The 26524-nt window shown below is 43.5% G+C and overlaps 1 protein-coding gene across 4 annotated transcripts; it reads left to right on the plus strand.

Annotated features, from left to right (window-relative positions):
- SRR (serine racemase) lies at positions 1-26330 on the plus strand. 4 transcript variants are annotated; one of them, XM_060204143.1, is made up of 9 exons: positions 1-142; positions 4581-4767; positions 16007-16185; positions 19287-19413; positions 20145-20248; positions 22277-22396; positions 22729-22803; positions 25059-25268; positions 26030-26330. In XM_060204143.1, the coding sequence occupies exons 3-9, from the start codon at positions 16018-16020 to the stop codon at positions 26225-26227; spliced, it is 1002 nt and encodes a 333-aa protein (XP_060060126.1). In that variant the 5' UTR covers positions 1-142; positions 4581-4767; positions 16007-16017; the 3' UTR covers positions 26228-26330. The 4 variants fall into 4 exon arrangements, with proteins under 4 accessions (XP_060060126.1, XP_060060129.1, XP_060060127.1 ...); XM_060204144.1 differs by having other exon boundaries at positions 70-147; XM_060204145.1 differs by lacking the exon at positions 1-142 and adding an exon at positions 844-1043.
- Positions 26331-26524: the final 194 nt, after the last annotated feature.

Below are 26524 nucleotides of genomic sequence, written 5' to 3' on the forward strand. Positions count from 1 at the left end.
GCAATTTAGCGCCGCTGGAGAGAGGACGAGCCCAAGTGAGGTGGGGCGGGGCGGGGCGGGGGAGGCGGAGGCCGCGCGTGCGCAGAGCTGTGCTCCGGGGAAGGTGAGCGGAGGTTGCAGTTGGAGGCTCGGCACCTGTCAGGTGAGGTGAGGCCGGACCTTCGCGGCTGCTATTGCTGCTATTGCTGCTATTGCTGCTATTGCTGCTATTGCTGCTACTGCTGCTACTGCTGCTATTGCTGCTATTGCTGCTATTGCTATTCCGGTAGCCGTTGAGCAGCCACTGGGTGCAGATATGGGTCTCAGGTTAACAGAGGCAGCCCACAATCCGGGCTTCTCCAGTCATCTTGGGCCGGGGTCTCCAGCGACAGATCTGGACAGGTGTCCAGGCTTTAACTTTGGCGCCTGGAGGATCTGTCGCCTTCATGTTTAAGGTGAAGAACCGGGATCCCAGACAACCTTAGTCAACTGCCCAGTTGATAAGCTTGAATCACAATGAAAAATTCCGGCTTTAATTCAAATATGTGTTGGCAAGGAACTGTCTTCCTCATGCATTGTTGAATTGTGTTTTTAAAGCCTGTTGCAGAAAAAGTAGGCTATTGTTTTATCTCAATACTGTAAAATTATTTACTGCATATTTAAATCTCCATGCAAATACATATATATATATATATATATATATGACATCTTTTGACGTATTTGCGCACGCACACACACACACACACACACACACACATGCTTTTTTGCCGAATGGTTATCTTGGTGGAGGATAGTGGATCTCATTTCATGGTAGAAAAGTGAAAGGCTGGCTTTTTTTGTTCATTTTTGGACTCTGTACCTACATAATTCCACCATTCCAGTGACCTCTGGTTTTGGTTTTCGTTTTCGTTTTTGTCATCTCTTGGGCTTCACCACTCCAGGTTGAACTTTTCAGATAAAGATAGAAACAGACTGGAAAGCACCACACCAGAGCTTCCGCCGGTGTGGTGGTGGCCCCTCTCAAACCGGAGTTATTTGTATAGCAAAGCAAGTTCACTGTCCAGGTGAGTTGTCTTTTTTTTAAAAGATATATTTGTTTATTGACGTGAGAGACAGAAGAGGAGCCGGATGGTAGCACACCTGTTTGACCACATGTTACAATGTGCAAGGATCCAGGTTCAAAACCCTGGTCCCCACCTAAAGGGGGAAATCTTTGCAAGTGGTGAAGCAGGGTTGGAGATGTCTCTCTGTCTTTCTTCCTCTCTATCTTCCCCACCCCTCTCAATTTTTTACTGTATCCAATAAATAAATGAAGATAATAAAAAATTTAAAAAGAGAAGACACAAATGAGAGCATCACTCTGGCGTATGTGATGCAATGCCAGGACTTGAACTGGGACCCGCCTCATACTCGAGAGTCTACTGCTTCATCTGTTATACTAATAGACTGTCGCCCAAGCCATCGTGAGAGCTATATTGCCTTTTTTCTTTTCTTCTTTCTTTTTTTTATTTATTCCCTCTTATTGCCCTTGTTGTTCTATTATTGTAGTTATTATTATTGTTGTCGTCATTGTTGGATAGGACAGAGAGGAATGGAGAGAGATGGGGAAGACAGAGAGAGGGAGAGAAAGATAGACACCTGCAGAGCTGCTTCACTGCCTGTGAAGAGACTCCCCCGCAGGTGGGGAGCAAGGGCTCAAACTGGGATCTTTATGCCGGTCCTTGCACTTTGCGCCACCTGCGCTTAACCCGCTGTGCTACCGCCCAACTCCCTTCTTTCTTTAATAGTTTATTTATTAATGAGGATAGGAGGAGAGAAAGAGTCAGACATCACTCTGGCACATGTGCTACTAGAGATTGAACTTGGGACCTTATGCTTGAGAGCCCAAGACTTTATCCATTACACCACCTCCCAGACCACTCTTCCTTTTTAATAGAGAGTGAAAGACGGGACCAGGTGGTGGCACACCTGGCTGAGCGCACATGTGACAATGCGCAAGGACCTGGGTTCAAGCCCCCAGTCCCCACCTGCAGGAGGAAAGCTTTGTGAGTGGTGAAGCAGGGCTGCAGGTGTCTGTCTCTCCCTCTCTATCACCCCCTTCCCTCTAGATTTCTGGCTGTCTCTATACAATAAATAAAATAAAGATAATGAAAAAAAATATTTTTAAAGAAGGTGAAAGGCAGGAGAGACACCACAGCACTACTCTAATACTACTGAAGCTTCTCCTTTGTATGTGACTCCCTTTGTAGTGGCCATGTGCTCAAACTCTGGTCCTCAAGCACAGTATATGATAAAGTGTTGAGTCTGTCATGTGAGCCATCTCCTACCCCCTGAGGATGAATGGCCTGGTACTTCTATAATGTTTCAAAGTGTTACAGTAGGGACTGGGCCACATATCACATGGGTAATGCCAAAAATAAGCAGATTTAGATAATGGTAAAGGGTCTAATTCAGTTTCATTATTATGATTATTATTATTTGTTTATTTACTTATTTATTACCAGAGCACCGCTCAGCTCTGCCTGATGATGGTGTGGGAGGGTTGAACCTAGGACTTAGGAGCCTCAAGCATGAGAATCTGTTTGTATAATCATTATGCTACCCCCAACAAAGAATGTTTCGAAAAACAAAAATTATTCAGTTCACATTTACTGAACACAAAATAATAAAGGTAGAAATGAAGAACTACAAATTAAAATTAAAAATGTTAACCATGTAAGTTTAAGATTTTTATTTATTTATTTATTTAGCAGAGCACTGCTCAGCTCTGGCTTATGGTGGTGCTGGGGATTGAACACCTGGGACCTCGGAACCTCAAGCATGAGAGTCTTTTTGCATTACCATTATGCTATCTACCCCCCTAAAGTTGTTTTTTTTAATATTTATTTATTTATTCCATTTTGTTGCCTTGTTTTTTTTTTTATTGCTGTAGTTATTATTGTTGTTGTTATTGATGTCGTTGTTGGATAGGACAGAGAGAAATGGAGAGAGGAGGGGAAGACAGAGAGGGGGAGAGAAAGACAGACACCTGCAGACCTGCTTCACCACCTGTGAAGTGACTCCCCTGCAGGTGGGGAGCCGGGGGCTCGAACCGGGATCCTTATGCAGGTCCTTGGGCTTTGCACCACATGCACGTAACCTGCCGCGCTACCGCCTGACTCCCCCTCCCCTAAAGTTTTAAAAATTTTAAAAATATATTAATTATTATTGGATAGAGACATGTTGAGAGGGGAAGAGGAGATAGAGAGGGAGACACTTGTAGCCCTGCTTCATTGTGAAGCTTTACCCCAGCAGGTTGGAACCAGGGGCTGTTGTTGTTGGATAGGACAGAGAGAAATCAAGAGGAGGGGAAGACAGAGAGGAGGAAAGAAAAATAGACACCGTGGTCAGGTAGGTGGCGCAGTGGATAAAGTATTGGATTCTCAACTATGAGGTCCCAAGTTCAATCCCCAGCAGCACATGTACCAGAGTGATGTCTGGTTCTTTCTCTCCTTTCTCATGAATAAATAAATAAATTGTTATTTTTTATTTATTTATATTCCCTTTTGTTGCCCTTTTTTATTGTTGTTGTTATTGATGTTGTCTTAGGACAGAAAGAAATGGAGGAGGGGAGACAGAGAGGGAGAGAGAAAGAGAGAAAGACAGACACCTGCAGACCTGCTTCACCACCTGTGAAGCAACTCCCCTGCATGTGGGGAGCCGGGGCTCAAACCAGGATCCTTACTCCAGTTGTTGTGCACTGCACAATGTGCGCTTAACCCACTGTACTACTGCCCGACCCCCCATCAATTTCTTATTTTCACCTAAAACATTCATTTCTTCACCAATCTTAACTCAAATTGTTGTAAGCATAAATCAGCCTAAGTCATGTAATAAACTATGAATTATCCCTGACACCTCCATTTCCCTCATTCCCTGCATTTAGTCTCAAATCCAGATGTCTGCTCTATATCTGCAGTGTGTAATTATGGAGTTCATCACCTTACCATTCTCTCCTTTTCTTTTGAGGAAAGATGCTCCTCACTTGTAGAAATGCTTTCCCTTCTTCTTTTCTTTTTTTTTTAAATAAAGAAATATATTTTTTAATTTTATTTATTGATTCATGAAAAATGATAGGAGAAAGAACCAGACATCACTGGTACATGTGCTGCCGGGGATTGAACTCAGGACCTCATGCTTGAGAGTCTAATGCCTTATCCACTGTGCCATCTCCTGGACCACTCCTTTTTTTCTTTTCTTTTTTTCTTCTTTCATCCCTCATTTGCTCCTATTTTTTATCTCAAGTGCTAAAATTAGAGGCAGTCATACTATTTGGTTCACTGACATTAAGGCCTTTCTCAAATCATCTTTTTCCCCTTCACTGGATTTCCTACTTATGTTCCCTCCTCCCCACTTAGGTGGCCACTCTAGGGTTTTTAATATATATGCCCTTGAATGTATGTATAACTTTGAAACATACATAGTATTGTTCTTGTATATGTGTGATTTAAGTGTACATAATTGATATTGTGTTATGGAAGCCATTCTGTTTCTTTTTCATGTTTCTGTAAATACTTCTGACTATTGTATCTTGTCATGCTCAACAACTCCACACTCTCCAGCCACAAGATGATCCAATCAGAGTCCTTATCCAGACTTTTTAAATTGAAACTGAGAAAACCCCTCTCCAGTGTGGAAGCCTTTAAAATATAAAACATGGGAGCTCTCAGGAGCCCTGTGTCCTGCTACGTGGAACCAAGCTTGTCTACAATGAAAAACAATGAAGCCAACCAGCAGAAGGCAGCAAAGGTGAGAACAGAGAGTCCTAGAAATTTTGAAGTTGCTGGTTCCAGTTGATCTGGAAGCTTCATATTCCTGCCCTTCCCATGGGGTCTCATTGGGGTCTGTGAATCAGTACATGTCATAATGTCACTGCTCCCATCTTGGCCCTAAGCCAATTCAAGTTATGATCCCAACTTGTAATTAATTGTAATTCCAACTAATTACAATCTCAAAAATCAATCTCTCCTCTCTTTCTCTTTCGTGTGTGTGTGTGTGTGTGTGTGTGTGTGTGTGTTAAATTGTGGTAAAATGGATGTTGGGCGGTAGCGCAGCGTGTTAAGGATCCCGGTTGGAAGGATCCCGGTTGGAACCCCCTGCTCCCCATCTGCAGGGGAGTCGCTTCACAAGTGGTGAAGCAGGTCTGCAGGTGTCTATCTTTTTCTCCCCCTCTCTGTCTTCCCCTCCTCTCTCCATTTCTCTCTGTCCTATCCAACAACAACATCAATAATAACTACAACAATAAAACAACAAGAGTAACAAAAGGAGATAAATAAATAGAAAAAAGTATTTTTAAAAAAGCATAAGGATCCTGGTTCGAGCCCCTGGCTCCCCACCTGCAGGGTAGTAGCTTCATAAGCTGTGAAACAGGTCTGCAGGTTTCTATCTTTCACTCCCTTTCTCTGTCTTCCCCTCCTCTCTCCATTTCTCTCTGTCCTATCCAATAACAACAATAATAACTACAATAATAAAACAACAAAAACAACAAAAGGGAATAAATAAATATTAAAAAAACAAATCTTTAAAGTATGTTGCATAAGCTACTGTGTTGCATAATTTCCCTGGTCATCTGCCCATTATTTAGTTGGGTTTGTTTTTCTTTTTTTAATTTTTTTTATTATCTTTGCTTATTTACTAGATAGAGATAGCTAGAAATTGAAGGGAAGAGGGAGATAGAGATACCTGCAGCACTGCTTTACCACTTGTAAAGCTTCCCCCCGAAGGTGGGGACGAGGGGCTTAAACCTGTGTCCTTGTGCTTTGTAACATGTGCACCCAACCAGGTGCGTGCGCCACCACCTGGCCACAATTGGGTTTGTTTTTCTAAAATGAATCATGAGAGATTATTAGTATTCATTTCTCCCCACCACTTATAAACTGTGCAATTTGTTTAAGTGAACAATTCGATATCTTGTCTTATTAACAATTGCAGCATGAAGTTAGTTACTATCATAGTTTTGTTGTTGTTGTTGCTCTTTTGTTTGTTTTACCAGAGCACTGCTCAGCTCTGGTTTATGGTGGTGCTGGGATCAAACCTGGGACTTTGGAGCCTCAGGCATGAAAATCCTTATAAGTATGCTATCTCCCCAGCCTAGAGAGTCTATTTTCTTTTCTAATTTTTTGTATTTAGTTGTTAGGACAGAGAAACCTTGAGAAGGGTGTGGGAGATAGAGGAGAGAGAAGTGGTCTGGGAGATGACACAGTGGAAAGACACTGCACTCTCAAGCATGAGGTCCTGAGTTCAATCCCCGGCAGCACATGTACCAGAGTGATGTCTGGTCCTTTCTCTCTCTCCCATTTTTCTCATTAATAACTATCATAAACCAGAGCTGAGCAGTTCTTTCGGTTAAAAATAAATAAAAGAAACTTAGGCCAGGAGGTAGATAGCACAATGGTTATGCAGAGACTGTCATGCCTGAGGCTCCATGCTCCCAGGTTCAATCCCCCTAACCACCATAAAAAACCAGAGCTGGTCAGTGCTCTGGTTTTAAAAAAAAAAAAAGTGGGTTTAGGTGTCGGATGATGGTGCATCTGGTTGAGCGCACATGTTATAATGCGCAAGGACCAGAGTTCAAGCCCCGTGTCTCCACCTGCAGGGGAAAAGCTTTGTGAATGGTGAAGCAGTGCTGCAGGTGTCTCTCTTTCTCCCTCTCTCTGCCTACCCTCTCATTTTCTGGCTGCCTCTATCCAGTAAACAAAAATTTAAAAAAATAAAGATAATTTTAAAAAGTGGGTTTGGGGCTGGAGAGACAGCATAATGGTTATGAAAACAGACTCTCATGGTCTGGGTTGTGGCACAGCAGGTTAAGCGCACATGGCACGAAGCACAGGGACCAGCGTAAGGATCCCGGTTGGAACCCCAGGCTCTCCACCTGCAGGTGAGTCGCTTCACAGGCGGTGAAGCAAATCTGCAGGTGTCTTTGTACCCCCTCTGTCTTCCCCTCCTCTCTCCACTTCTCTCTGTCCTATCCAACAACAACGACAGTAATAACAACAACGGTAAAACAACAAGGGCAACAAAACGGGGAAAATAGCCTACAGGAGCAGTGGATTCGTATTGCAGGCACAAAGCCCCAGCAAGAACCCTGGAGGCAAAAGAAAGAAAGAAAGAGAGAGAGAGAGAAAGAGAGAGAAAGAAAGAAAGGAAGAGTAGACTTTCATGTCTGATGCTCTGAGGTCCTAGATTCAATCCCCAGAATTGAGTAGTGCTCTGGTATGTGTATATGTTTCTCCCTCTCTTTCTCATTAAAATGAAATGCTTTTTTTTTTAAAGTAGGTAGGTTTTCTTCTAAATACTTTATTAGTGAGAAAGATAGGAAGAGAGAGAGATAAAGAACCAGATATCACTCTGGTACATGTTCTGTCAGGGATTGAACTCAAGACCTCATGCTTCAGAGTCCAATGCTTTATCCACTGCACTATCTCCTGGACCACACCTTTGTTTTCTCCTGAAGCCTCACCAAGACGTCATACCTGTGCAATTCCACTACTCGTGGTAGATATTACTGTTGCTAGGGACTGGGTGGTGGCACACCCAGTAGAGCAGGATGTTACTGTTCACATGCATGGGGAAGCTTCACAAGAGGTGAAGCAGTGATATAGGTGTCAATGCCTCACCTTCCTGTCTCGATTTCTCTGTCTCCATCCAACATAAATATATAAAATATAAGAAAGAGATTATTGTTTGTAACATTTCTACCTCCATTTTTTTTCATTTTCCCTTTTGTTGCCCTTGTTTTTTTATTGTTGTAGTTATTATTATTGTTTTGATGGCTGTCTTTGTTGTTGGATAGGACAGAGAGAAATGGAGAGAGAAAGGGATACAGACAGGGGGAGAGAAAGATAGACACCTGCAGACCTGCTTCACCACCTGTGAAGTGACTCCCCTGCAGGTGGGGAGCCGGGCTCAAATCGGGATACTTACGCCGGTCCTTGCACTTTGCGCCACATGCGCTTAACCTGCTGCGCTACCGCCTGACTCCCTACCTCCATTTTTGCCATCCAGCCCTTTTAACTGCCTTTCCCCCACCATACAGAGTTTATTTTTGAGAGACAGAGAACCAGAGTATCACTCTGGCATATGTGACACTAGGGGTTGAACTCAGGAATTTAAGCTTGAGAATCCAATGGCTTTATCTACCATACCACCTCCTGTGTGAACATCATTGATTTTTCCTGTGGGCAATATATATTTTGTTTGTTTGTTTCCCTACCAGAGCACTGCTCAGCTCTGGTTTGTGGTGGTGCAGGAGATTGAACCTGGGACTTGGAGCTTCTGCATGGGGGTCTGTTTGCATAACCATTATGCTATCTACCCCTGCCCAATGGGCAATAATTCTTAACTAAACTTTTAATTCTACTCTTTCTTTTTATTCACTATATAACCGTAGTTACTTACTAGGAACATGTCTAATATGTAATACAATTCTCTAGTGAGGGCTGGGGAGATAGTATAATGAGTTATGCCAAAAGACTTTTTTTTGTTGTTGTTTTATTCATTTATTAGTGAGGGCGATAGGAGGAGGAGGAGGAGGGAGGGAGAGAAAGGGGAAGAAAGAACCAGACATTACTCTAGTACATGTGCTGCCGGGGATCAAACTCAAGACCTCTTGCTTGAGAGTCCAAGGCCTCAACCGCTGGGCCACCTCCTGGACCACCCAAAAGACTCTTTTTTTTTTCCTCCAGGGTTATTACTGGGCTCAGTGTCTGCACCATGAATCCACCGCTCCTGGAGGCCATCTTTTCCCCCTTTTGTTGCCCTTGTTGTAGCCTCGTTGTGGTTATTATTATTGCCATTGTTGATGTTGTTCGTTGTTGGATAGGACAGAGAGAAATGGAGAGAGGAGGGGAAGACAGAGAGGGGGAGAGAAAGATAGACACCTGCAGACCTGCTTCACCACCTGTGAAGCGACTCCCCTGCAGGTGGGGAGCCGGGGGCTCGAACCAGGATCCTTACGCTAGTCCTTGGGCTTTGTGCCACGTGCGCTTAACCCACTGCGCCACTGCCCGACCCCCCCAAAAACTCTTATGCCTCAGGTTCTGAGGTTCCAAGTTCAATTCCCCCCACAGCACCATAAGCTAGAGCTGAGCAGTATTTTAGTAATAAATAAATCTTCAGTGGTATTCCATTGCTCTTAAGAAAAAAAACCTGTGGAGGGTAAACAGCATAATGGTTATGCAAAGAGACTCTCATGCTTGAGGCTCCAAAGTCCCATATTCAATCCCCCGCACCACCATAAGCCAGAGCTGAGTAGAGCTCTGGTAAAAAATTAATAAATAAATAATAATAATAATAATAATTTTTTTTAATCTGGGGGGCCAGGTGGTGGCACATACATTACAGTGAGCATTTAGGGGCTCAAACACCGGTCCTTAAGCATTGTAGCATGCACTCAAAGAGGTGTGCCACCACCCAGCCCCTAAATAAAAATATAAAGGAAAAAGGAGGAAAAACTCTGTGACTCAGTGCAGAGGGCAGATAGGATAATGGTTATGCAAAGAGACTCTCCTGCCTGAGGCTCCTAAATCCCAGGTTCAATCCCCCCTGCACCACCATTAGCCAGAGCCGAGCAGTGGTCTGGTTAAAAATAAATTAAAAGGGAGTCGGGCAGTAGCATAGCTAGTTAAGGGCAGGTGGAGCAAAGCGCAAGGACCAACATAAGGATCCTGGTTCGAGTCCCTGGCTCCCCACCAACAGGGGAGTCACTTCACAAGCAGTGAAGCAGGTCTGCAGGTGTCTATCTTTCTCTCCCCCTCTCTGTCTTCCCCTCCTCTTTCCATTTCTCTCTGTCCTATCCAACAACGACAACATCAACAACAATAATAACTACAACAATAAAACAACCAGGCAACAAAAGGGACTAAATAAATAAATATTTGAAAGAAAAGATTTTAAAATTTAAAAAAATATCTGTGACTCATATACTTAAATCTGTGACTCATATCCCTGTATAATCTGTACCGTCAACATCACTCTCATAATCCTGTCTGATCTCCACATTTTACACGAATGGGCCTTCCTTTAGTCCCTGCAATTTACCACTCCTTTTTTCCTCCTTAAATTCTTGAAACAGGTTATTCTGTCTCACCTGAATATCTTTCCCTGTTCTCTGCCCATTCATCCTACGAGTCATAACTTAAATTTCACTTCTCAGCAGAGTCTTCCTTAACCTCATTGCTCCTTCTATAGAACCTTCTATCCTCCAGTAAGTACTCCTTTATAATATACTTCCCTAAGACCCATCAATACTTTATAAATATACATTTTAAGTTACATATTGTATGTTACAAGATGTATTAGATTACAATTTTTATGAGGGCAAAGACAAGTCAGTTTCCTAATTCTACTGATCTATCTGCGGACCAAATGTTATCTGGCATATAGGTGCTCACTATTTGTTGATTGATACACATAGCAGATTTAAATACTTACAAATATTAGTCTGTACAAGTGTATACCTGATGAATTTGAAATTAGATAATTTTGCCAAGAAATGTAAATTACTAAAACTAATTCAAGGGAAGATAGCAAATTCACTTAAGGGTTGTGGTCCGGGAGGTGGCGCAGTGATAAAGCTTTGGACTCTCAAGCATGGGGTCCCGAGTTCGATCCCCGGCAGCACATGTGCCAGAGTGATGTCTGGTTCTTTCTTTCTCCTCCTGTCTTTCTCATAAATAAATAAACTCTTTAAAAAAAAAATTCACTTAATGGAACTGTGAAGTCACTGGAAAAAAATGGCAGAGACACCTGGTTGAGCACACCTTACAATACACAAGGGCCTGGGTTCAAGTCTCCAGTCCCCACATGCAGTGGGGGCAGTGCTACAGGAATCTCTCTCCCTCTCAGTTTCTTTGTCATGTCAAATAAATAAATATACATTTTATAAAATGTCAGAAGCATAAAGGCAAGGAAGAATGAACTGCAGAAACATTAGATCCAACAAGATAGCCTAGTAAAGTTTCCTATTAAATCATAAATATATAAAAATATTTTCACATTAAGTAAGCAATTAAATTTTTTTTTGTTACAAGAGCACTGCTCAGCTCTGGCTTATGGTGGTGCAGGGGATTGAACCTGGGACCTTGGAACCTGAGGCATGAGAGTCTGTTTGCATACCATTATGCTATCTACCCCTGCCCAGCAATTAAACTTTTAACTTTAATCTGATTTATCTTAAAAAGCAATAAATATATTGTACTCAGGCATGATTTAGCACAGAGGATTCTATTTTTTTTTTTTAAAGAATTCATTTATTTATTCATGAGAAACATAGGAGGAGAGAAAGAACCAGACATCACTCTGGTACATGTGCTTCCGGGGATCAAACTCAGGACTTCATGGTTGAGAATCCAATGCTTTATCCACTATGCCACTTCCCAGACCACGGGATTCTATTTTTTACCAGAGCTCAGCTCTTGTTTATGGTCGTACAAGGGACTGAACCTGGGACTTCAAAGCCTCAGGTATGAGAATATCTGCATAACCATGATGCTATCTATCCCCCATCCATTCTGTTTATTTTATGAATATATAGAGAGAGCCTTGGTAGATAACAGAATGGCTATGCAAAAAGACTGTCATACCTGAGGCTCCAAAGTCCCAGGTTCAACCGCATACACCACCATAAGCCAGAGCTGAGTAGTGTTCTGGTGAAATATATAAAATTAAAAATAATAGTGGTCCTGAAGGTGGCACAGTGGCTAAGGCACTAGACTCTCAAGCATAAAGTCCTGAGTTCAATCCCCAGCAACACATGTACCAGAGTGATGGCTGGTTCTCTCTCTCCTATCTATCTCATGAATAAATAAGTAAATTCTTTTTAAAAAATTAAAAATAATAGTAATAGTGGTCCAGGAGGTGGCGCAGTGGTAAAGCTTTGGATTCTGAAGCATGAGGTCCTGGGTTCGATCCCCGGTGCACATGTCCCAGAGTGATGTCTGCTTCTTTCTCTCTCCTCCTAGCTTTCTCATAAATAAATAAAATCTTTTAAAAAATAATAATAAATATATCCTTTTCATCACCAGGGATTCACCATTATTTTTTAATTTTTTTCTATTTATTTAATTTATTTATTCCCTTTTTTTGCCCTTGTTGTTTTATTGTTGTTGTTATTATTGTTGTTGTTACTGATGCCGTCATTGTTTGATAGGACAAGAGAGAAATGGAGAGAGGAGGGGAAGACAGAGGGGGGAGAGAGAGACAGACACCTGCAGACCTGCTTCACCGCCTGTGAAGTGACTCTCCTGCAGGTGGGGAGCCGGGGGCTCGAACCTGGATCCTTACACTGGTCCTTTCGCTTTGCACCACGTGCAATTAACCCACTGCGTTACCACCCGACACCCAGGATTCACCATTCTTTTTTTTTTTAATATTTTATTTTATTTATTTATTCCCTTTTGTTGCCCTTGTAGTTTTATTGTTGTAGTTATTATTGTTGTTGTCGTCGTTGTTGGATAGGACAGAGAGAAACGGAGAGAGGAGGGGAAGACAGAGAGGGGGAGAGAAAGATAGACACCTGCAGACCTGCTTCACCGCCTGTGAAGCGACTCCCCTGCAGGTGGGGAGCCGGGGTTCGAACCGGGATCCTTATGCCGGTCCTTGTGCTTTGTGCCACCTGCGCTTAACCCGCTGCACTACAGCCCAACTCCCCAGGATTCACCATTCTAAGCCAATGTTTTCAGATAACCATTTTAAAAGTTACATACAGGGGCTGGCTGGTGACACACCTAGTTAAGCTTACATGTTACCATGCACAAGGAACTGGGTTCAACCCCCTGCTCTCTACCTGAAGTGGGGGTGGGGGTAGGAAGCTTCAGGGGCAGTGAAGCAAGGATGCAGTTGTCTCTCTTTCTCCCTTTATACTTCCCTCTCTTCTCTCTCAATTTCTCTGTTCTGTTGGAAGAAAGGCCTCAGGAGTAGTAGTGCATTTGTCCAGAAGGTACCAATTCCCAGTGATAACCCTGGTGACAGTGAAATGAAATAAAATGAAATGAAATGAATGAAATAAAATAGGGGGTTGGGTGGTAATGCAGCAGGTTAAGCACAAATGGCATGAAGAGCTAGGACCAGCATAAGGATCCCAGTTCGAGTCCCCGGCTGGCTCCCCACCTGCAGAGGGGGTGTCATTTCACAAGCAGTGAAGCAGGTCTGCAGGTTTCTTTCCTTTTTTTTTTTTAAAGATTTTATTTATTTATTTATTTATGAAAAAGATAGGAGGAGAGAGAGAGAAAGAACCAGACATCACTCTGGTACATGTGCTGCCGAGGACTGAACTCAGGACCCCATGCTTGAGAGTCCGATGCTTTATCCACTGTGCCACCTCCCAGACCACTGCAGGTGTCTATCTTTCTCTCCCCCTCTCTGTCTTCCCCTCCTCTCTCAATTTCTCTCTGTCCTATCCAACAACAATGACAACAACAACAATAATAGTTACAATGATAAACAACAAGGGCAACAAAAGGGAAAAAAATGGCAGCCAGGAGCAGTGGATTCATAGTGCAGGCACTGAGCCCCAGCGATAACCCTGGAGGGAAAAATAAATAAATAAAAATAAAATGAAATATAAAAACACAAGCTGTATACATATGGGCCCAGGGGGATGCAGTCAGGACCTAACTTAGAAGCATGAGGTGCCACTTTCAGTCCCTAGCATGCCATGCACAGCCCTGCTTAACTGGTTTACAGGACAGTTGTTGATTGAAACATGGGTAAATTTTCTCATCTCACCCCGATAGGTGGCTGCAAAACACTGTCACCTCTAACTTAGGTCTTTCCCATCATCATGCACCGGGACCCTGAAGCCCTCTCCCTGCCCTCCTTCACCTGGGTCTTTTTTTTTTTTTTTTGGCCTCCAGGGTTATCGCTGGGGCTGGGTGCCTGTACTACAAATCCACTGCTCCTGGAGGCTATTTTTTCCCATTTGTTGCCCTTATTGTTGTTACTGTTATAGCTGTTGTTGTTGGATAGGACAGAAAGAAATTGGAAGAAGGGGCCAGGTGGTAGTGCACCTGGTTGAATGCACACATTACAGTGCACAAGGACCCAGGTTCAAGGTCCCCACCTTCAGGGTGCTTCACGAGTGGTGAAGCAGTGCTGCAGGTATCTCTCTCTATCGCCCCCTCCTCTCTCAACTTCTCTCTCTCTACCTAATAAATATAAATTAAAATAAAAAAGAAATCTGAAGAGGAGAGGAAGACAGAGAGGGGTAGAGAAAGATAGACACCTGCAGACCTGCTTCACCGCTTGTGAAGCAAACCCCCTGCAAGAGGAAAGCCAGGGGCTTGAACCAAGATCCTTATTCTGGTCCTTGCAGTTAGCACCATGTGTGTTTAACTTGGTGCGCTACTCCCCAGCCCCCACGGTCCTTTTTTTTTTTTTTTTTAATTTTTTAGTATTTATTTATTATCCCTTTTGTTGCCCTTGTTCAAAGTGGTGCACCCAGTTAAGGGACATGTTACAATCTGGAAGGACCTGGGTTTAAGCCCCTGGTCCCCACCTGCATGGGGAAGCTTCACTAAGAATGAAGCAGTGCTGCAGGGCCCCCCCCCCTCAATTTCTCTGTCCTATAAAATAAAAATGAATTAAAAAAAGAGACTTCCGGAGCCGGGTGGAGGAGCACCTGGTTGAGCGCACGGATTACAATGCCCAAGGACCCGGGTTTGAACCGCCAGTCCCCACCTACAGGGGGAAAGCTTCATAAGTGGTGAAGCAGGACTGCAGGTGTCTCTCTGTCTCTCTCCCTCTCTATCACACCCTTCCCTCTTGATTCTGGCTGTCTTTATCCAATAAATAAAGATAATAAAAAAATTTTAAAAAGAGAGAGACTTCCTGTGGGTCGGGTGGTAGTGCACATGGCACAAAGCGCAAGGGCTGGAGCAAGGATCCCAGTTCGAGCCCCTGGCTCCCCACCTGCAGGGAAGTCACTTCACAGGCAGTGAAGCAGGTCTGCAGGTGTCTATCTTTCTCTCCTCTCTGTCTTCCCCTCTTCTCCCCATTTCTCTCTGTCCTACCCAACAACAACATCAATAACAATGATAATAATAACCACAACAACGATAAAACGACAAGGGCAACAAAAGGGAAAAAAATAGCCTCCAGAAGCAGTGGATTCATGGTGCAGGTGCCGAGCCCCAGCAATAACGATAGAAACAAGAGAGAGAGAGAGAGAGAGAGAGAGAGAGACTTCCTATATGGCAGCTTTGTGGTGGTAGAATGGTAGAGCTTTGGACTTGTAAGCATGAGGTTCCAGGCTTGACCCCCAGCACTGCATATACCAGAGTGCTGCTCTAACCTCTCTCTCTTTATCACATAAGATAAACAAATCTTTTTTAAATATTTATTTCTTTTCCCTTTTGTTGCTCTTATTGTTTAACATTGTTGTGGTTATTGATATCATTGTTGTTGGATAGGACAGAGAGAAATGGAGAGAGGAGGGGAAGACAGAGAGGGATAGAGAAAGACAGACACCTACAGACCTGCTTCACCGCCTGTGAAGCGACTCCCCTGCAGGTGGGGAGCTGGGGGCTCGAACCGGGATCCTTATGCCGGTCCTTGCGCTTTGCGCCACGTACACTTAACCCGCTGTGCTACTGCCCGACTCCCCACTATTAGCATTTCTTCTTATTGGATAGCGATAGCCAGAAATAAGGGGGGAAACAGAGGATAGACCACCTGCAGCACTACCTCACCACTTGCAAAACTCCCCCTGTAGGTGAGGACTGGAGTCTTGAAGCCAGGTCCTTGCACACTGTAACACGTGTGCTCAACTAAGTGTGCCACCACCTGCCCCCCTTTTATTTTTTAAGATTAATCTGTTATTAATTAGAGAACACCAGAGCATCACTCTGTCATATGTGATACTGGGGACTGAACTTGGTACCTCATGTCATGAATCCAAAGCCCCACCCACCAAGCCACCACCTGCATTTTCAAAAATTTATTTGTTAAATAAATACTCTTGGGTTTTGCTTGAACTTTCTCTTCTTCCTAGGTTTCATAACGATGTGTGCTCAGTACTGCATCTCCTTTGCTGATGTTGAAAAAGCACGTCTCAACATTCAAGACTTTGTCCATCTCACACCAGTGCTAACAAGCTCAATTTTGAATCAAGTAACAGGTCGCAATCTTTTCTTCAAATGTGAACTCTTCCAGAAAACTGGATCTTTTAAGGTAACCTTTTTTTTTTAATATTTATTTATTCCCTTTTGTTGCCCTTGTTGTTTTATTGTTGTAGTTATTATTCTTGTTGTTGTCTTCGTTGTTGGATAGGACAGAGAGAAATGGAGAGAGGAGGGGATGACAGAGGGCGAGAAAAAGACAGACACCTGCAGACCTGCTTCACCTCTTGTGAAGGGACTCCTTTGCAGGTGGGGAGCCAGGAGCCTCGAACCGGGATCCTTATGCCAGTCCTTGTGTTTTGCGCCACATGCCCTTATCCTACTGCACTATATACATATATGTAGTTATAGAAATAGTATTCAACCCATATCTGTGATCTTGGGAGTACTGCAATTTCTTTTTTTTTTTTTTACCAGAGCAAGATCAGAAACGAAAACACTGTTCAGCTCTGGCTTATGGTGGTACAGGGGACTGAACCTGGGACTTTGGAGCCTCAGGCATGAGAGTCTGTTTGCATAACCATTATGCTATCTACCCTCCACCCAGGAGTACTGCAGTTTCTTTTTTTATTATTTACTTATTTTATTTAGATGCAGACAGAGACAGACACAGAGAGAAAGAAACACCAGAGCACTGCTCAGCTCTGGCTTATGGTGGTGTGGGGGATTGAACCTGGGACTTTGGAGCCTCAGGCAGGAGAAGTACTGCAATTTCTAATGGAGGGAATGTGGATGCAGAACTCTGGTGGTGGGAAAAGTGTGGTATTATAGCCCTACTATCTTATAATTTTGTAAATCAATATTAAATCACTAGTAAATTTTTAAAAAATTATTATCGTGGTCCGGGAGATGGTGCAGTGGATAAATCACTGGATTCTCAAGCATGAGGTCCTGAGTTCAATCCCCGGCAGCACATGTACCAGAGTGATGTCTGGTTCTTTGTCTCCTCCTATCTCTCTAATGAATAAATAAATTAAAACATTAAAAATATATTATCTTTATTTATTGTATAGAGACAGTTAGAAATGGAGAAGGGGGAGATAGAGAGACACCTGCAGCCCTTCTTCACCACTTGCAAGTGGGGACTGGCGGCTTGAACTTGGGTATTTGTGCATTATAGCATGTACGTTCAATCAGGTGCACCACCATCTGGCCCCATCACAAGTAATTTTTTTTAATGTTTTTAAGACTTTTTAAAATATTTATTTTCCCTTTTGTTGCTCTTGTTTTTTATTATTGATTATTGTTGTTATTGATGTAATCGTAGTTACATAGGCCAGAGAGAAATGGAGAGAGGAGGGGAAGACAGATAGGGGGGAGAGAAAAGCAGACACCTGCAGACCTGCTTCATTGCCTGTGAAGTGATGCCCCTGCAGGTGGAGAGCCGGGGCTCGAGTCAGAATCCTTAAGCCACGTGCGCTTAACCTACTGCGCTCCTGCCCGACTGCCCACTAGTAAATTTTTAAAAAGAAAGAAAATCTAGGGGCCCAAGTGGTGGCATACCTGGTTAAGAGCACACACTATAGTGTGCAAGGATACAGGTTCAAGCCCTGGTCCCCACCTGCAGGGGGAAAGCTTCATGAGTGGTGAAGCAATACTACAGGTCTCTTTCTCTCTCTTTCTCTCTCTCTCTCCCTCCTCCACCCCTCTCGATTTTTTTTTAAAAATTTATTTATGAAAAGGAAGCATTGACTAAACCATAGGATAAGAGGGGTACAACCTCACACAATTCCCACCACAAGAACTCTGTATTCCATCACCTCCCCTGATAGCTTTCCTATTCTTTAACCCTCTGGGAGTATAGACCCAAGGTCATTGTGGGATGCAGATGTGGAAGGTCTGGCTTCTGTAATAGCTTCCCTGCTGAATATAGGCATTGACAGGTGGATCCATACTCCCAGCCTGCCTCTGTCTTTCCCCAGTGGGGAAGGGCTCTCCGGAAGCGGAGCTCCAGGACACATTGGTGGGGTTGTCTGTCCAGGGAAGTCTGGTTGTCATCATGCTAGCATCTGGAATCTGGTGGTTGAAAAGAGAGTTAAGGGGAGTCGGGCAGTAGGGCAGCTGCTTAAGCGCACGTGGCGCAAAGCTCAGGGACCTGAGTGAGGATCCCGGTTCGAGCCCTCGGTTCCCCACCTGCAGGGGAGTCGCATCACAAGCGGTGAAGCAGGTCTGCAGGTGTCTTTCTTTCCCCCTCTCTATCTGCCCCTCCTCTCTCCATTTCTCTCTGTACTATCCAACAATGATGACATCAATAACAACAATAATAATTACAACAACAATAAAAACAAGGGTAACAAAAAGGAAATAAATATTTAAAAAAGAAATTAAAAAAAGAGTTAACATACAAAGCCAAACAAATTGTTGACTAATCATGGACCTAAAGGCTGGAATAGTGCAGATGAAGAGTTGGGGGGGGGGTCCCTCCATTTTGTAGATAGCTAGTAGGCATATTTTAGTTATATTCCAAAGGGCCTGTGGCTATACTAGTTCTTTTTTTTTTCTTGGCCTGAGCCTGAAATCTGATATACAGGTGGACCCTAGTTATTGTCTGGGGAGATTGTCGTGGCTGGAAGAAGGACCAGAAAACTGGATCAGGGAAGAGAGTAGCTCCCAAATATGGGAAAGGTGTATAAATATTGTTGACTGTAAACCCCATCGATTTGATGTGTGTGATCTGGGGCCCATATTCAGCTTAGGAGCCTATGTGACCTCTGCATCCCTATAGATCTGAGCTCACATTCTGTGGCCATGAGTGTAAACATTCCAAGCTGCCCAATATCAGGACCCATCTTCCTCAGGTGTAGCATAGAGTATGTTGTGCAGCCTCCCTTCAGAGAATAGAACATTCTCTACCATTGTTGATCCAAGTTGAGGGCAAGGTCCTGTGGGGGCCACAAAGGGGTCTGTTGTGTTGTTCCTGATAGAGATGACTGGTAACAATGGAGAGAGGGATGTATTCGAGGTCTATGCCCATCATGTCTGTTTGGGAATCTCAGGACTCCCCGATTAGGGCCCCAGCTGATGGGGTGCCCCCCATCGATTTCTATCTCTATCCAGTAATAAATACACATTAAAAAAGAAAACTCTAGAAATGCTCCTTAGTCATCTAGAAACTTTTAAATCAAATACGTAAACTCACTGTCCCTCTTCCAGATTCGTGGTGCACTGAATGCAATCAGAGGCTTGATTTCTGCCACTTCAGAAGAGAAACCCAAAGCTGTTGTTACTCACAGTAGTGGAAACCATGGACAGGCTCTTGCCTATGCCGCTAAACTGGAAGGTACTTGTTAATTACTCAGGGTACAGGGTAGTGCCACCAGACTGTTAAAGTCCTTCCTCTCTGGGGGCCGTGGGGTAGCACAGCTGTTAAAGCACACGTGGTGCAAAGCACGAGGACCGGCTAAGGATCTTGGTTCAAGCCTCTGGCTCCCCCACCTGCTGGTGGTCACTTTACAAGTGATGAAGCAGGTCTACAGGTGTCTGTCTTTCTTGCTCTCTGTCTTCCCTTTCCCTCTCAATTTCTCTCTGTCCTATTCAACAATAACAGCAGCAATAACAAGGACAACAAAATAGGAAAAATGGCCTCCATGAGCAGTGGATTCATAGTGCAGGCACCAAGCCCCAGTGATAACCCTGGTTTCACTAGCAGTGAAGCAGTATTGCAAGTGTCTCTCCTTATCTTTCCCCTCAATTTTTATACCTTTTTAAAAAAATAATTTTTAAATATTTATTTATTGGATAAAGACCATCAGAAATTGAGAGGGAAGGGGAAGAGACACCTGTAGCACTGCTTCATCACTAGCAAAGCTTTCCCCTGCAGGTGGGGATCAGGGGCGTGGACCTGGGTCCTTGTGCATTGTAACATGTGCGCTCAACCATGTTTGTCACTGCTGGGCCCCAATTTCTGTATTAAATTAAATTAAAATTGCTTTTAATTCTAAAAAAAAAAGAAAAGAAAAGAAAGTACATCCTAAGTTTTACTGACTTGTACTAACATATTTCTCCTCCCAGGAATTCCTGCTTATATCGTGGTGCCCCGAACAGCTCCCGATTGTAAAAAGATGGCAATACAAGCATATGGTGCTTCTATAGTGTGCAGTGAACCAACTGATGAGGTAAGGAGAGCAATGATAACACCGTAACAACTCTGGCAAATATTCAGGGTCTCAATCCAGGCTTGCATAAACATATACAGTGGCTACCTGACATTCCTACTTCATTTTTTTACCCCTTGTGAGCCAGCACCTTGTACATGCGTTGTCTCACTGTTGCTAGGCTGTCATTTCACTCAGAGGAAGGCTCCACAGCACCAAGCTCCTGCCAGTGCCACAGTATCTTCCATGCAGTGCCAGGGCTCAAACCAAGGAGGCGTACACGGGAAGGCGCACACCCTACCCAGGCATCTCAAATTTACTAAGACAAATTCCTCATCTCAAACCCCCCCACCTCCACTCTTCCTTTTTTCTGTCTCCAGGGTTATCACTGGGGCTTGGTGACTTCACTACGAATCCACTGCTCCTGGCAACCTTTTTTTTTTCCTTTTCTATTTTTAAGACAGAGAAATTGAGAGGGGAGGGAAGATAGGACAGATAAGACACCTGCAGACATGCTTCACTAGTAAGGAAGCATTCCCCCTGCAGATGGGAAGTGGGGACTCAAACCTGGGTTCCTGGACATGGTGATATGTGCATTTAATTTGGTGCACCACTGCTTTGCCCTTCAGTCGTCATGTCAGTAAATGGCAACCTTTAGCCTTCTAGTTGTTAAGTGTTGTGGGCTAGGGAACGAGCATAATAGCTATGCAGACAACTTTCAGGCCTGAGTCTCCAAGGTCCTAGGTTTAATCCCCAGCACCACCATAAGCCAGAACTGAGCAGTGGTTATTACTTTTTTTTTTAATTAATGTATTGACAGTCAGAAATCAAGAGGGTAAGATAGACACCTGCAGCACTGTTTCACCACTCTCAAAGCTTTCCCCCTGTAGGAGGGGACCAGGGGTTTATACCTGGGTCTTTGCACATTGTAATGTGTGCTCAACCAGGTGTGCCACCATCCGGCCCCACTATTACTCTCCTCCTGCAATATTTTGAAGATCTGCAAGACTTATTCAAATGTATTAAAATGTCACTTTACCAGCAACCCTTCCTAAGCACCTTACAGAAATCTCTATTTTGGGTTGGCAAAGTAGCTCACTTGAATAGTGTGCTGCTTTGCCAGGTGTATGACACGGGTATGAGCCTGGCCCCCACCATACTGCAGGATGCTTCAATGCTGTGGTCTCTCTCTAAATATATACATATATAAATGACATATATATTCGTCTTTCCCCATAACATTTGAACATACCATCTATTTACTTACATCTCCTTCTACTCCCACATTAGAATGTAACTACAGGAGTTGGGGGTAGCACACCTGGCTGAGTACACACTTTATAGTGCCCAGAGACCTGAGTTCACACTGCGGGGGGCGGGGGCTTCATGAACAGTGAAGCAGTGCTCCAAATCTCTTTGGTCTCAATTTTTTAAAATTTATTTTACCAGAGCAATGCTCAACTCTGGTTTATGGAGGTGTGGGGAATTGAACCTGGGACTTTGGAGCCTCAGGCATGAATCTCTTAGCATAACCAGTATGCTATCTACCCCTGCCCTCAATTTCTTTTTCTATCCAAAAACAAAACGAATGTAACTTTATTGAGTTTATAGATTATCATGTTTGTTCTATCCCTCAATAATGGAACAAAATGAATTTAAGGGGAGTCGGGCTGTAGCGCAGCGGGTTAAGCGCAGGTGGCACAAAGCACAAGGACCGGCATAAGGATCCCGGTTCGAAACCCGGCTCCCCACCTGCAGGGGAGTCGCTTCACAAGCAGTGAAGCAGGTCTGCAGGTGTCTGTCTTTCTCTCCTCCTCTCTGTCTTCCCCTCCTCTCTTCATTTCTCTCTGTCCTATCCAACAACGACAACAACAATAATAACTACAACAATAAAAACAACAAGGGCAACAAAAGGGAATAAATAAATAAAATAAATATTTTTTTAAAAAGCTTAAAAAATGATTTTAAGTAGTCAATAAAGTGGTAGATGTCTGAATTACACTTGGGAATTCTACTAAGCACACAATCTAAATTAACATACTCTTTCAGTCCAGGGAAAATGTTACAAAAAGAATTGTGGAGGAAATGGAAGGCATCATGGTACATCCAAACCAGGAACCTACAGTGATAGCTGGGCAGGGGACAATTGCTCTGGAAGTGCTCAACCAGGTAAACGCTTACAAAGTTCTTGTTTAGCTGTTGTTGACTGCAGAATCAGTCATCTTAACTGTGGGTTGGAGGATAAACTCAGTGCCTCACATAGGCTTCTCTGCTTGCCTTTTCAATCTCTCGTTTATTTTTAAGAGAGATACACCAAGCAACACTCCAATATATATGCACGTTCTCCCAGTGCTGTCCACACTGCTCCCATATGGTACAGGACCTCAAGCCCAGAACAACCTCATGCACACCCTTTTGGGTAGAACTCTGAGCCCAGCGTCAATTATTTTTCTACACATTAAATTGGCTATTAATATATTTCTACTTTACTTTCACTAAAGGTTCCCTTGGTAGATGCACTGGTGGTACCTGTAGGAGGAGGAGGAATGGCTGCTGGGATAGCCATTGCCATTAAGGTGAGAAAACAGCTTCTGGAACACTTTCCATTCAGCAACAGAGCATCGTATGCTTAAACTTTTTGTTCCCCCTTTTGTTGCCCTTGTGTTTTTTTTTTTTTTTTTTTGTCGGTCAATATTAGCTTTTATTTCACATGAAACATGAGCAACAGATGCAGTGAGTCAGCACCTTTCTGCTCACCATCACTAATAATCTTGCTTTCCCATGATCATCCATTCAGCTACCTTTCTAGCTGGTAAATTGGTTTGTGTGTTTTTTCTAATATTTATTTTATTTATTCCCTTTTTTTGTCCTTGTTGTTTTATTGTACTTATTATTGTTGTCATTGTTGTTGGATAGGACAGAGAGAAATGGAGGGAGGAGGGGGAAGACATAAAGGGGGAGAGAAAGATGGACACCTGCAGACGTGCTTCACCGCCTATGAAGCTACTCCCCTGCAGGTGGGGATCCTTATGCTGGTCCTTGTGCTTTGCGCCACCTGCGCTTAACCCGCTGCACTACAGCCTGACTCTGTTTGCTCTTGTTTATCGTTGTTATTGCTGTCAGTTTTGTTGGATAGGACAGAGAGAAATTGAGAGAGGAGGGGAAGTCAGAGAAGGGAGAGACAGATACCTGTAGACCTGCTTCAGGGCCTGTGAAGCAACTCCCCTCCTACAGGTGGGAAGCTGGGGGCTCGAACTGGGATCCCCATGCAGGTCCTGCAGGTCCTCGCGCTTCACGCCGTGAGTGCTTAACCCGCTGTGCCACCACCCAGCTCCTAGAGCATTGTGTTCTTTTTTCATTCTTTTTTTTTTGTTTTTTTTAATTTTTTTTTAATTGGGGAATTAATGTTTTACACTCAATAGTAAGTACAATAGTTTGTACATGCATAACATTCCCCAGTTTCCCATATAACAACCCCCACTAGGTCCTCTGAATCCTTCCTGGACTTGTATTCTCCCCACCCACCCACCCCAGAGTCTTTTACTTAGGTGCAGTACGTCAATTCCATTTCAGGTTCTACTTGTGTTTTCTTTTCTGATCTTGTTTTTCAACTTCTGCCTGAGAGTGAGATCATCCCATATTCATCCTTCTGTTTCTGACTTATTTCACTCATGATTTTTTCAAGGTCCATTCAAGATCGGCTAAAGATGGTGAAGTCACCATTTTTTACAGCTGAGTAATATATATATCACAACTTGCTCAGCCACTCATCTGTTGTTGGACACCTGGGTTGCTTCCAGGTTTGGGCTATTACAAATTGTGCTGCCAAGAACATATGTGTACACAGATCTTTTTGGATGGATGTGTTGGGTTCCTTAGGATATATCCCCAGGAAAGGAATTGCAGGATCATAGGGTAGGCCCATTTCTAGCCTTCTGAGAGTTCTCCAGACTGCTGTCCACAGAGGTTGGACCCATTGACATTCCCACCAGCAGTGTAGGAGGGTTCCTTTGACCCCACACCCTCTCCAGCATTTGCTGCTGTTACCTTTTCTGCTGTATGACATTCTCACAGGAGTGAAGTGGTATCTTGTTGTTGTCTTTATTTGCATTTATCTGACAATCAGAGACTTGGAGCATTTTTTCATGTGTTTCTTGGACTTTTGGATCTCTTCTGTGGTGAATATTCTGTCCATGTCCTCCCCCCATTTTTGGATGGGGTTATTTGTTGTCTTGTTGAGTCTGGCAAGCTCTTTATATATGTTGGTTATTAAACTCTTGTCTGATGTATGGCATGTAAAGATTTTCTCCCATTCTGTGAGGGGTCTCTTGGTTTGGGTAGTGGTTTCTTTTGCTGTGAAGAAGCTTTTTAATTTGATGTAGTCCCAGAGCATTGTATTCTACAGTCAACATAGAATTTTATTTTACAAGACACACATTTAACACCCGCCCCCAACTGCCATAATGTCCCATATAAATATCCCTTGGTACTTTCTTGCCTCACTCTCCTTAATTCATGATAATATGTAGTACAAAAAGCTGAGTGGCAGATGGGGGGGATTGAGTGGCACCCTCAGCCCTATGCCTGAACTCCATATAACCAAACCACTATCCAAGCCAGTGGCTTCCCAAATTACCAGTAAACCAGATGTGATCTAGGCAATTTATGGTCAGCAGAAGACATAGGATTTTAAATGCTTACAAGTTTAATTTTCATTACATCTACCAAAAGAAGGAAATTACTTGGGCAGAAGTGTGTTACTGTTTTGTTTATGTTACTGTGGAAAGATTGCTGTGCCAAGTTTTAAGATGTCTAACCCTCTTCTCCTCAGACTCTGAGACCTAGTGTGAAGGTATACGCTGCTGAACCTGTAAATGCAGATGACTGCTACCAGTCCAAACTGAAAGGGGAACTGATTCCCAATACTCATCCTCCAGAAACCATAGCAGATGGTGTCAAGTCCAGTATCGGCTTAAACACCTGGCCTATTATAAGGGACCTTGTGGATGAAGTCTTCACTGTCACAGAGGATGAAATTAAGGTGAGACAAGAAATATTAGATCTGTTTATAAAAAATATTTATTCCCTTTTGTTGCCCTTGTTTTATTGTTGTACTTACTATTGTTATTGATGTCGTCATTGGATAGGACAGAGAGAAATGGAGAGAGGAGGGGAAGACAGAGAGGTGGAGAGAAAGACACCTGCAGACTTGCTTCACTGCCTGTGAAGTGACTCCCCTGCAGGTGGGGATCTGGGGGCTTGAACTGGAATCCTTATGCCGCTGGTCCTTGCGCTTTGCACCATGTCCGCTGAACCTGCTGCACTACCACCCGACTCCCAACAGAACAATTTCTTAGCCACTGACCCACTGGGGACTTATGTAGGTGACTTTCTGACGTCAATACCTTTAATGTGCCCCAAATGCATTAATATAATTATCCTGACAATAGAAGCAGACTTAGGATGGAGGGGTGCCACTGGTATGGATATACTTATAGCATTAAGAAGGAAAGTCCAGACTGGCTATCTATCTTTACCTAGCCCTTAACTATAAAGATAAATCAAACACTTTTCACTCCTCCCATTTCACAGATTCTTTTTTATTTGATAGGACAGAATTTGAGAGGGGAGGGAAAGACAGAGAGACACTTGCAGATCAACTCCAGCACTCAGGAAGCATACCCCTTACAGGTGGGAGTGGGGACTGGAAGCCCGGTCCTTGTGCATGGTAATGTGTGCAGCCTACCAGGTGTGCCACCACCCACCCGTTTCACTAATTCCTACTCTCTTCTCTACCAACAGTATGCAACCCAGCTGGTGTGGGAGAGGATGAAACTGCTTATTGAACCTACTGCCGGTGTTGGAGTGGCTGCTGTGATGTCCCAGCACTTTCAAACAGTTTCCCCAGAAGTAAAGAACATCTGCATTGTGCTTAGTGGTGGGAATGTAGACTTAACTTGGGTGAAGGCGGCAGCGCCTTTCCAATCTGTTTCTGTTTAACTTATGCAAAAGAAAAGATGAGAGTTAGTGTGTCTAGACACTGGGGAAATCTGTTTCCTGATGCTATCAATTCCTCATCTCTCCTTAAATTTCAATATCCTAATGAGGATGCCAGTTCGAGCCTCTAGCTTCCCACTGTAGGGGAGTCATTTCACAGGCTGTGAAGCAGGTCTGCAGCTGTCTGTCTTTGTCTTCCCCTCTCTGTCTTCCCCTCCTCTCTCCATTTCCCTGTCCTATCCAACAACAACAACAACATTAAGAACAACAGCAATAACTACAACATCAATTTAAAAAAAA

The sequence above is a fragment of the Erinaceus europaeus genome, chromosome 12 (assembly GCF_950295315.1).
Source record: "Erinaceus europaeus chromosome 12, mEriEur2.1, whole genome shotgun sequence".
Lineage (NCBI taxonomy): Eukaryota > Metazoa > Chordata > Mammalia > Eulipotyphla > Erinaceidae > Erinaceus > Erinaceus europaeus.